The 11,147-nt window shown below is 39.2% G+C and overlaps 3 protein-coding genes across 5 annotated transcripts; 1 reads left to right on the top strand and 2 right to left on the bottom strand.

Moving 5' to 3' along the window:
• Positions 1-383: 383 nt before the first annotated feature.
• On the top strand, positions 384-3,717 carry LOC6581175 (guanylate kinase-associated protein mars). Its single transcript, XM_002006884.4, has 2 exons — positions 384-1,841; positions 1,896-3,717. The coding sequence occupies exons 1-2, from the start codon at positions 548-550 to the stop codon at positions 3,029-3,031; spliced, it is 2,430 nt and encodes an 809-aa protein (XP_002006920.2). The 5' UTR covers positions 384-547; the 3' UTR covers positions 3,032-3,717.
• LOC6581174 (protein lin-54 homolog) lies at positions 3,704-10,355 on the bottom strand. Of its 2 annotated transcripts, none has more exons than XM_015164649.3 (5): positions 9,992-10,355; positions 5,643-7,135; positions 4,625-5,568; positions 4,422-4,561; positions 3,704-4,297 (listed from the first exon to the last, which is right to left on the bottom strand). In XM_015164649.3, exons 1-5 carry the CDS (start codon positions 10,017-10,019, stop codon positions 3,963-3,965), a joined length of 2,940 nt encoding a protein of 979 aa, XP_015020135.1. In that variant the 5' UTR covers positions 10,020-10,355; the 3' UTR covers positions 3,704-3,962. The 2 variants fall into 2 exon arrangements, with proteins under 2 accessions (XP_015020135.1, XP_002006919.2); XM_002006883.4 differs by lacking the exon at positions 9,992-10,355 and adding an exon at positions 7,258-7,615.
• On the bottom strand, positions 7,662-9,391 carry LOC6581173 (elongation factor Tu, mitochondrial). 2 transcript variants are annotated; one of them, XM_015164650.3, is made up of 2 exons: positions 9,276-9,391; positions 7,662-9,225 (listed from the first exon to the last, which is right to left on the bottom strand). In XM_015164650.3, exon 2 carries the CDS (start codon positions 9,192-9,194, stop codon positions 7,728-7,730), a length of 1,467 nt encoding a protein of 488 aa, XP_015020136.1. In that variant the 5' UTR covers positions 9,195-9,225; positions 9,276-9,391; the 3' UTR covers positions 7,662-7,727. The 2 variants fall into 2 exon arrangements, with proteins under 2 accessions (XP_015020136.1, XP_002006918.2); XM_002006882.4 differs by having other exon boundaries at positions 7,662-9,216; positions 9,276-9,390.
• Positions 10,356-11,147: the final 792 nt, after the last annotated feature.

The following is an 11,147-nucleotide window of genomic DNA, read 5'->3' as shown; positions in this document are numbered from 1 at the left end:
TATATTTATCTTGTAGGTTAGAGCCGATGTACTTAAAACGAAAATTTAATTAAATATGATATTTTGAAATCGTATGTTTTTTTTTAGTATATAACTAAACATCTTCATGAACAAAGTATGGTCACACGCTATCGCGTAATATGGCAATATACTGGGACTGACTTTTTTTTATTTTGCCATGTAAATTGATGGTGTTTATTATTAGATAATGTTGTTAAATTATTATGATTTTTTTTTTTTTTTTTTTGCTCTTGAGCATTTTCCGGTAGTTGCTTAAGTGCCCGTTAAACTTAAATTTTAATTAAACAGATTTAGTCGAAAATGTGGCATCATAACAGAGCTGTTAGTTAACAGTAAAGGTAACGGAACTGAGGTTTGCATAGCCTTTTAACAGTGACAATACAAATGGCGGCACTTCAAGCGGCCGCTTTGACAATACATTTGCAATTTTTGGAGAATTGTTGTCGTTTTAAAAAGATATACTACAAATTCGAAATAAACAAAACATAACAAGCTGTAACTCAAATACAATTGTATTTATACTGCGATGGAAAATCATAGAAACTTATTTAAGGTGTCTTCTGGAGATTTAAGACGCCAAAACCCTATTGAATCTAACCGCGAACACCATCGCGTTGCTCGCAGCAAAAAACGCGAGGATCAATTTCAAAAAAATCGCAGTACATATCTCAGTCAAACACCGTCGCAGGCAACCCAGCAAAAGCAAGTAAAGTTAAATAATCTGCAGTTGACAGCTGCAAATATCGACCAGGAAAATAAGCTTTCTTCGCAAAATGAAATTTCCACCAATAATAAAATGTCAAAGCGTCATGCTAATTATTTGCAACGCTTTCTTAAATGGAAATCGATTGATAAGTACCAAGCTTCTCAAAAAAACGGCAAAGGATGCAAGCACAGACAAGCCTTATCGCAGCCAACTGCGTCATTTGAATCAGAGAAGGAGGAAAAAAGACGTTCGCTTTATGTTTTTAACAATATACCAAAGAGCCCTTTACCAACAGCGAAAAATGTCAAATATCCAGATATAACTAAGGTATCAACAGTGGCATTCTCCTTTCAACAGAGTTTTGAAAAGAAGCCCGAGAAATCGTTCGCTTCTGCCGCTTCTCACGCTTCAATGACAAAAACATCCGCGAATCGGACAATGAAATCTTCTATTGCGAGTGTTGTTAAGTCAAACCACCTAGTAGATGAATTAAATCCTTTTGTGTTTGAAGCGAAACCACAAGAGTTTAAAACAAAGCTCCAAACGAAACGACCTGCAGTAAACCCGATGCAAGTAGCAGCTGATTCTATAAGGGAAAAGCCTGAAATTCAGATTAGCCTTAAGCAATATCGACTACCGGCAAAGCCAACAGTACGGTCAGTTAAAAGCGCAATGACACAAAATGGTGTGACCAAGTCGTTGGAAGCACCCGCAACTAAAGAAAACTCTCGAGGTGGTCGTGCTGTCCAAATGAAAACATTTGCACAAAGAAAGGGTGTTAACCCTCTAGCATCAGAGCTGTCGATACGGATGAAGGCTGAAAACCCACATTGCAGACAAAATCAAATTAGGCATAAGCTTTCTACAAAATTGGATCTGCAAGAAATATGCAATTTACAGACACCTTTCACGCCTGAGCTTAGAGCACAGGCAACAAGTCAGAAGAAGTCGTACAAGAAAGGCGCCAATATATTAAAGTCACGCGGAGACACGTTCAATAAATCTACTGTGGCAAGTAAGAAGCCAAATGGAACACCTTATATCGCCAAGAATCAGCTGTCGCCTTTGCCGTCGAAACTATTGGAGTTGCAGAGCAGTCTGGACGCAGGAAAGGGTAAGATTTTGGATAAAATAGTAATTAATAATTTGAAACTTTGTAAAATTTTAGATGAAATCACGCCGTTGAGTCAGAAAAATTCAGAAACTCCCGTTGAAGTACGTCGCATATTGGACACTGTTACATACTTTCGATTCCAGCTAGATAATGAAATTAAACGCCTCCATTGCCTCTGCGATGAATGGAATTTGTATGGCAGCCAAAATGAAGAGCGACTTTTGGAGACTGGGGCCAAGGATAGTATAGATGCTGCTATTGGGCAAACTAAACTTCTTACTAGCAAAAAATTTATGCAGTTCAAAGGTCTAATTGACCGCTGTGAAGCAGGTGCCACCGGTAAAGATCAGCTTCCAAATGATGGCAGTGAGGCTTCTAAGCCCGTCTTTGTGGATGACTTAGAGGGGTGGTGGGATATGTTGCGTTTGCAAAGCCAAAATGTAGATAAACGATTTGATAATCTGCGGCGCTTAAAAGCAAACAATTGGATTGATCCAGATACGGAGACGTTGTCTAAAGCAAAACCTAAAGCAGGCCCAATCACTAAGCGAAAGCCCGCCACTAAGCCAAGCAGCGACTTAAGATCTTTTTTGCGTAAGGCATTTGCGGAAAATCGAAAAAAACAGGCAACTCAAGGAATCACCGAGGAAAGCAATCAGTCGAATCAAACTCCGAAACGTTGCCCACAGTATCGTCATATCTTTGTTCGCGATCGAAAATCGTTTTCACCAGTTCCTACCGTGCTTCGTGTGTCTAATGGCAGTGCAAAACGAGTATCAACGGGAGTAAATAGTTTATTAAAGTCTGCTATTATTGGCGCAACGGAGCACTTAGCTCGTGAGCAGTTGACGCCAACCAGAGAGCAGCCAATATCTATTTTAAAAACGCCAGGAACCAAGAGACGTCAATCTACGGCCAATCGAAATGTCATATTTAGCGCAAAAAAAAAGGTTCGTCGTTTCCAGTTCACGTTTGAGGAAGGTAATGTCAGTGGAGATGAGGTTGACCTGCGATCTGCGAAATTAGATGACTGTGAGGAAGACATGAGCTTGGAGAGAGTCTCTTTACAAGACAGACAGTCAGAAACTTCAGTAACTTCAACAGTTGGGGAGAGTTGTACTATTACACCGAGAACTTATTCACTGCGTAATCGTGTAATAAAACTTAGACCGTCATCGGAGTTTATGTAAAATATTCTGGACCCATTGAAAATATAAAGTCAGCGTATAATTTTTCTGTGCAACTGCATATTACGTCTGTCTTTCCGTACGTTCCCGTAAACAAAAAATGGGAAATGTATACCTGTGTATACCATATGAGTCAATTTATTTTTAAAGATATTCCTATTGTTGCTGATAATTATACCGTAAACTCATTGAAAATGGAAAATCAGTGTATAATGGTTTCGTTAAATGTATGTAACAGACAAAAGGAGGTGTCTTCATCAGAGCGATTTTGTTTTGCCTGTCTGTCTATCCGTCCGTCCGTATGTATGAACGCGTCGATCTTAGAAGATATAGAACTGATTTTTTGTTGGTATTTTCGCAATTGACTGCTTCCGCTATCGATTAAAACCCTTAACGAATTTCAATGATTAAATTCTATCCTACATTTTTAGAGCTAGAGACTCACGTTTTTAAATATTGTATTTGATGTATTTTATAGAATTCCGGTTTTCGTTATAATTATAGTATAACTATAAGCAATATAGTATAATTATAAGCATTATTACTTGTTAAAGATTGCTTGTAATTAATTATTCGAATCGGGATGGGCTTTGTTTTACTGTAGTACTAATCCCAGTGAAATAAGATAATATAATTCATTTGATTCTGAAATCTTATTAAATAAAACAATATATCATTTAAAAGAGTGATTTATTAAATTTGTATTTATTTATATACACATTAACGGGGCTTTGGAAATATTTCTAATCTAAATGATGAAATCCGACAAAGTTCTTACCGTTTGTAATGCTAACAGAAATGCTATGTATATACAATAGCTTAATTAGGAGAGATTGAAGCAGAAACAGGACAGATTGCTTTGAACTTATAAAATAATATAGTTTGCATTAAATTTACACACAGAAGAGAATATGAATAGAATTTATCTTGTATTTTAGGCCGCCGTCGTTTTGGGGTCGTCTGTGTGAAATGTGTCATTCTTCTCCTTGGCAAAAGTTATTATTTGATTTAAACTTTCTCCCAACTCTTCCATCACCTCACGCTCCGTATCTTCGACAGGCAAATTTTGCTTTTCATGCATAACAATACGCGAAATCATGCACATTATAGTCGCCTCTATCACATCGTCCGTTAGATAAACATTCGAGCGATTTTCCTGCAGATATGTTCCGTTTAGGTCTTTTACTTTATTTGTCTGCAATTTGGCATCAACCAGGCTATCCATAGAGTCCATGTCCACATCAGGGCGGTCTTCCATATTACGACATCCTATCGTGAGACAAAAGAATAAAACATGTGCATATATACATTATTATTACAATTTGTTTAGAGTTTAGGACAATCAATATATATATATATTGTATATATATACATATATCTGCTTTATACATACCTACGCATTTACACATAGTGGAACAGGGTATTTTGGCTTCATAGCACTCGCAGTAATTTTTTAGACAGCCAGATCGTTTGCAATTACAGCCCTTGTTGTGAAGGCGAATGTCACCGGAATTCGGAGCCGTAATTTTCGGTCTATAACCAGCAAAGCATAATTCAATTAGGAATTGTGAGCATTTGTAACCAAAAGCAACTTACTTAAATGCACTGGGATTACGTTCCAAGCAACTGCGAATAGCTTCCTCTCGCTTCACCTCATAGTCCAGATTGTTGAAACAATCTTTGCAGGTGCAATCTTGACAAAATTCTCCATTGGCAAAACAGTCACAGTACAGCTTGAGACATTGAGATTTGCTACAGTTACAGTGCTTCCGTCGAGAACCTCCTAAGGCGTCAAGTGCTGCAGCTGCTCCAGCTGCAGGCGCTGGAACTGGCGGCGGTTTCAGTATGTCGAATAGTGGCTTGCTCGGAATCGCTATTTTAGTTTCCTGCGTTGCCGTCGACTTTAGTGTCTGTTGTTGTTGGGGCTTGGTTATGGTGGTCTGATGTTTCTGTAGCTGCTGTAGTTGTTGCCGCTGCTTAGCCTGTGCTGGTAGCATCAGCCTATGCTGATGCTGTTTCATTTGCTTAAGGCGCGCCTGTTGAGCAGCCAGTGGGCGACGCAGCTTGCTATCGGCTAGAGTGTAGCCGCGTCGCATCGTCGTATTAAAAACTGTTCGTGGCTTTCCTTCGCCTCCCTTGTTGCATATCATGTACTTGACGCCGTTCGCATCACTCTTTGTGACCAAGTTATAAATCTTTCGGGTGGGAGGGTTATTACTGCCCGTCATATTGGCGCCCTGCACCGTGAAGCGCTGCATTTGTGTTGCTCGTGTTCCCATTATTTTTTGCATATTTTTCTGCGATGCTGGAACCGTTGCCGGTGCTGGGCCTGTGGCTGATGTCGTGGGGGTATGCGGCATGGCTATAACGTAACGCGCTTTCTTTGCCTCTGGGGCTCCAGCATCGCTGGCGCTGTCGCTCGACAGATGCTTTATTTGCACATTTACATCGGATACCCGGTGCTTATGTGCTCCATCCAAGCTGCTATTGTTGCCGAGGGGCTTCGTATATGCCGTATTGGGTGTAGTGCCAGGGGCTCGCTGTGAAAGAAGATTTAGTTAGTAATCAGTCAATGTTACATTTCACAGTTTACAACTTTCAGCTATGTACTTACCCTAGGCACCAAAGTTTGCATTGATGGTAGTGGCACTATGCTTCCGCCCGTGGTTTTCATAACAATTTTGGTTGTGTTGCCAACTGAAACAGTTGAGCTGGTATTGTTGCTGGTCGTTCGAGGACGTCCCAGTGAGACCTTCTGCGGACTAGTTGTTGTCTCATTACTGGCACTACTGCTGTTGCTGTTGTTAGGTAAGACGCGCACATACTGCAGCCCACTTTTTCCTGGTAATTGAATCGCATGCAGGCCACTGGAAGCGGCATTTGGATTTGCTGTTGTTGTTGTTGTTGTGCTAGTGCTTGGCATTGGCCATAACTTTATTATATCTTTGTTGGCCACAACAATTTGCTTTCCTGTAGAGCTTTGAACAAGCATTTTACCACCTGGTATAGATGGACTAGCTGAGGTTGTTATAGCTGTCGATGCTACAGCACTGCTGCTGCTGCTAGTTGCATTGTTGCTGCTGCCTGAATTATTGATAATTGGCCGAAGTGAGGAACCAGCCGGCAACTGTTTCAACGGTCCCTTTATGATAACTTGTGCAGTCGGCTTGGTCATTACTTTATTACTATTGCTGCCTGAAACAGTTGTTGGTATTGCTGGCTTGGTGTTTAGAAGTACAGAGGGAGAGCCCTGATTTAGTTTGATCAGTTTACCATCGGCGGTGCGCACCACTTGTATCTTAGTAGCCACTGGTGTAGATACTGCGTCTGCGGAAGATGGACCTTTAATCAAACCAGATGATGCACTTGGAGTCACAGCATTTGTCGCTGCATGAGCTGCTGGCTTAGCCGTTTCAGCTGCAGTCAAGCCGCGGGCTGTTGAGGATGACAAGCTCGGGGTGTTGCTTTTGATTGTACATGTACCACTTAGATTGACACCCTTCGAAAGTATGGCGTGACGAATGTTTGAGCCGGTTGATGCTAGGCGATCTGATATGCCACTTGCTAATGGTACCTTTGAAGTCGTTCCACCTGTCACAGGCAATGACTTCTGCAGATAAATCACCTTACCATCGGCAGTTTTTATTGGAGTCATCTTTACGCCAATATTCTTTGGTGACGTAGTTGGTGCAGCTATCGTTGTGCTGCCGATTTTAACGGGTGCATTGCCAAAAGCATTCAAGGGTTTTGCCTGTAACTTGTTTAGGATCTTAATCTCGGTTGTTGATGCGGTTTTAGTTGGAGTTGTTACCACACGAACATTTTCTCCAAGCATATTTTTCAAAGCTGCTCCCATTGGCGCAGTTAACCGTTTGTTCTCTAATATTCGAACAATTGGCGCCTTTTTTTGTCCCGATGTATTCAACAATTCATTCGTTGTAGCTGACGGTTCTTTTTTTTCCATACACACTCGCTTCATACCTAGGTTAGTATCGCAACCACCACCATTATCATCACTGTCCAAGTTTTGTTGTTTGGACGCCATTGATGGTTCTAGCAAATCGTAAAATGTAAGTCCTGGCAATGCCGTGGTATCATCCAGTTCGTCTGTGAATCATAAGCATTTCAAATTAAGACAATAAACAATTCAAATATAGAGAGTACATAAGGTAGTACACTCGAAAGCTCTGGCAAACGGAATGCAGACATATTTCCAGATAAATGGATACCTCTTTTTTAAAATTTTTTAGCGAGAGCATCAGCTGCGTAGCCGTTCGATCACCACCTTGGTCAACACTGATTGCCCCAACGTAGTGTTGCTATTTTTTGTTATCGATAGTTGGCTCGTGACAAGCAAATTTGATTTCCTAAATCATTTCCTATCACCGAGGAGTGTATGAAGACTAAACTGGTTTGTTTAGTGGTACAAACATTAAATTATCTGTTCCTACTTTCAATGCATGGCACTACTGCAATAATTTGCTGTTGTCAGTATTGATAATCATATAATCCAAGGGCTTCGAGTCAATGAGTGCAACTACTTTTAGCACTGTTTTATTTATACACTTCACAGCTGTTAATATGAATGTGAAATAAAAATGATTCAATATATACATACATATAACAAATTTAATTAAAATTAAAAATATATTTATTTGTATACGACCGAGTTAGAATAAGTATTTGATGAATACAAGTTTTATTTTTTGGCAGCGACCTTTTTCTCACGCGCCTTTTTACCCTCCGTTAGCTCAGAACGCTGACTTTCTGTAAGGGCCGGCAAAACATTTGTGACAACGCCCGTGCCTAAGGTTAAATTGCCATCACGAAGTGTAAAGCGTTGACCTTGCTCTAAGACCATTGGACGTATCAGGCGCAATATAAGTTTCGTATCCTCGCCAGGCATAACCATCTCCTTGTCCGGTATTTGTACTTGCACAGCACAATCCCATGTACGAGAAAACATCTGCAGCTGAATGAATGACATAAACGGTTTGGTCCTACCACCTTCCTCCTTGGACAGTATATACACTTGCGCCTCCAACTGATCTAGAGCTTTGACACTTCCTGGTTTGCACATGACCATTCCACGTTTAATATCATCACGCTTTACACCTCGCACTAAGGCGCCCAACTGATCACCAGCTTGAGCCTCCTCAAGAATCTGATGGAACATTTCTACTCCGGTGACTGTGGATTTTAGAACCTTGTTGTAGCCCACGAACTCGCATTCCATTCCCTTCTTAACGACTCCGCGTTCTAGACGACCCGTAACGACTGTACCACGCCCAGGAATGGAATATACATTTTCCACGGGCAACAAGAATGGTTTATCTAACTCTCGCACTGGCGTAGGAATGAAATTATCTACCTCTTCAAGCAATTTAAGTATCGCATTAGCGCCAATTTCAGGATTTTTGTCCTCAAGAGCACACAATGCTGAGCCCTTGATTACCGGAATTTTATCGCCATCGTAACCCATTTCGGTAAGAAGTTCACGTATTTCCATTTCGACAAGATCCACCATTTCTTGATCGGCTGCATCGACTTTGTTGATAAACACCACAATATGGTCGATGCCTATTTGTTTTGCTAACAACATATGCTCACGTGTTTGCGGCATCGCACCATCTGTGGCGGCTACTACTAATATAGCGCCGTCCATTTGTGCGGTGCCTGTTATCATATTCTTAATGTAGTCAGCATGTCCGGGACAATCAGTATGACCGTAGTGACGGGTCTCTGTCTGATACTCAACGTGCGCCACATTAATAGTTATGCCACGAGCTTTCTCCTCAGGCGCGTTGTCAATCTCATTGTATTTTTTGCTCTCTGCCAGCTGCTTATCAGCTAATACTTTCGTTATAGCCGCCGTTAGGGTAGTCTTGCCGTGATCCACATGACCAATGGTGCCAACATTACAATGAGGTTTAGTGCGTTCAAACACTTTTTTTTCATTAGCATACTGCCGCACATATTGCTGCAAATTCCCAATAGTGGCAGGGATACAATTTGCAGTTGGGCAATTTTTTATAAAGGTACTACTGGTTACCATACGTGAACGTGTTACATTACGTACAAATCGCGCCGTGCTCAAACTACGCCGGTTCCAACGTAGTGCAACACCGATTCGGCTAATAGGAGATGCAAATGCCTGGGACATCATTTTTCTTTGAGTTTACGCTTTCCTATTATTACTTAAGTGGTTATTGGAAAAACCTTCAAATTTAAATCATAAGTTACTTACAAAGAGTTTGAAATGTGATCTATTTTTACAATTTTATTGAAATTGAAGAGAATTGCGTAAACCTCAAAATGTGCTGCTATCGAGAGTTGCCAGACTGTAATATTAGCATTGCCACTTAATTATGTATGTAATAATAATTAACAAGGTGGCAAGCTCAAGTACGTTATGCAGGGATATTATAAGCGGGTCAGGTATCATACAACTTGTAGTAAGCTTTTTTATTGGTTTTAGCGTTGTTTATTATAGCTTATTGTTAAATCAGTAGATTTTATAAGTCTATCTTTTTATTTAAAAGTCCATATTTGTACTTGCGTTAAATAAAAAACAAGCCCCACAGACTGTACCTGTGTGACCATTAAAAATATTCTTGGTGAGTTGAAGCGTTGCCAGATCGCCTTAGAATTTCGGGATTTTTCACCTTGTAAAATAATACAACGAATACTGTTTTTGACGAGATATTTGCAATGCTTTGCAATATACAATTATAATTATGAAAGCGTAATACCCAACAACTTTTTAGAGATCGATATGTATATATGGCGCACTGCTGATGCACTACCACAGCTTGTCAACAATTTGCGCGCCAGCAAACTTATGTACGTACATATATCAGGCGCCTGGGCAACTGACGTACACACGCTGTAGTGTACCGACTATGGAGGTTAAAAATTCAATTCAAACTATAAAAACCCATTTACTGCAATTGAACAACTTACCCAATTCAGAGCTTACATTGGTATCCATTATTTTTTAATGCTAACTGGAGTACAAGTTGTTAATTGTTATTGTTATGATTAATGTGCGCGCACAACTCAAAACAAAAAGAAAAAGTTATGGCTGCTTTTCCTGATTGCACGAACAGCAGTTACGCCAGCGAAGTTCAATAACGTTTAGATGCAGTCACTGCAATATATATAACGCATATTAATCTTATTCACTTTGTCTAAGCTTTCACTTCGCATCTGAAAGTCCGGTCTGCACTCTTAATACGCTTTACGAAAAGTATTCAAAACACAATTTAAAAGACTAAAGGCACAACTGCATGTTGACGATGAGGTTACAGTTGTTTATCTGTCCATGCACACGGTTGTACGGCGATAGAACTTTACATTGATCTACTGTTAGTTAACAGTAAACCGAATGAGGTTTTAAAAAATATCGTTACATGATTTTGGTAGATATATAAACGTTATAATTGCGTAGTGACATCATAATAATAAATTGCGAAAATTAGTATGTCCCATTTCAATTTCCAACGTTAACCAATTAAAAAACAAACAAACAGTAACATAACATTACCATTGGGGAAACTATTTTTTGTGAGCCATTAGTTCGATTTACGAACGACATGAACAAATTTGAATTTCAAATTAAGGAAATAAAATGGCGCGCAAAATATGTACGTACAATATATACATATATATAACACCTCTAAACTTACCTTATAAGAGATTAAACAAAGGCTGTTCTACTCATTATATTAGATGTATATATCTATATTAATACATATATTCTAAAAAATATTGAAAATATATAAATTTTTACAAAATTCCTTTTGTTTTGAATTTAGCTTGTTTATTCACCAACAACTTCAATTACATCTTGTTTCGTGTATATAATATTTCTGTTAGAATAAAATGTAACGTAACGAAGTTTTGATAGTTTAATAATACCTTAGAAGATTTCAATTATTTTGCTTATATTATATTGATCGAATGTCTAATATAGATGGCTAATGTTTAAGTGGTATATTATATGTATTGGTTTTCCCATTTTAATACTTATTGAAATAATTTGTTTCTTTACGAAAATTCCAAGTCAGGTTTTTTCATGTAAGATGGTTTGGAGGACTACATATGGATATTAATAGAT

Source organism: Drosophila mojavensis, unplaced genomic scaffold (assembly GCF_018153725.1).
Source record: "Drosophila mojavensis isolate 15081-1352.22 unplaced genomic scaffold, ASM1815372v1 contig_82, whole genome shotgun sequence".
Lineage (NCBI taxonomy): Eukaryota > Metazoa > Arthropoda > Insecta > Diptera > Drosophilidae > Drosophila > Drosophila mojavensis.
Note: the sequence above shows the minus strand (reverse complement) of the source record. Positions and strands in the feature narration are given on the sequence as shown.

Excerpts from the sequence above, each read along its gene's own strand:
- LOC6581175 (XM_002006884.4), top strand. The coding sequence starts at position 548 with ATGGAAAATCATAGAAACTTATTTAAGGTGTCTTCTGGAGATTTAAGA. Across the intron at positions 1,842-1,895 it reads CAGTCTGGACGCAGGAAAGG|ATGAAATCACGCCGTTGAGT; the intron begins GTAAGATTTTGG and ends GTAAAATTTTAG.
- LOC6581173 (XM_015164650.3), bottom strand. The coding sequence starts at position 9,194 with ATGATGTCCCAGGCATTTGCATCTCCTATTAGCCGAATCGGTGTTGCA.
- LOC6581174 (XM_015164649.3), bottom strand. The coding sequence starts at position 10,019 with ATGGATACCAATGTAAGCTCTGAATTGG. Across the intron at positions 7,136-9,991 it reads CAATGTAAGCTCTGAATTGG|ACGAACTGGATGATACCACG; the intron begins GTAAGTTGTTCA and ends TATGATTCACAG. Across the intron at positions 4,298-4,421 it reads CACTATGTGTAAATGCGTAG|GATGTCGTAATATGGAAGAC; the intron begins GTATGTATAAAG and ends GTCTCACGATAG.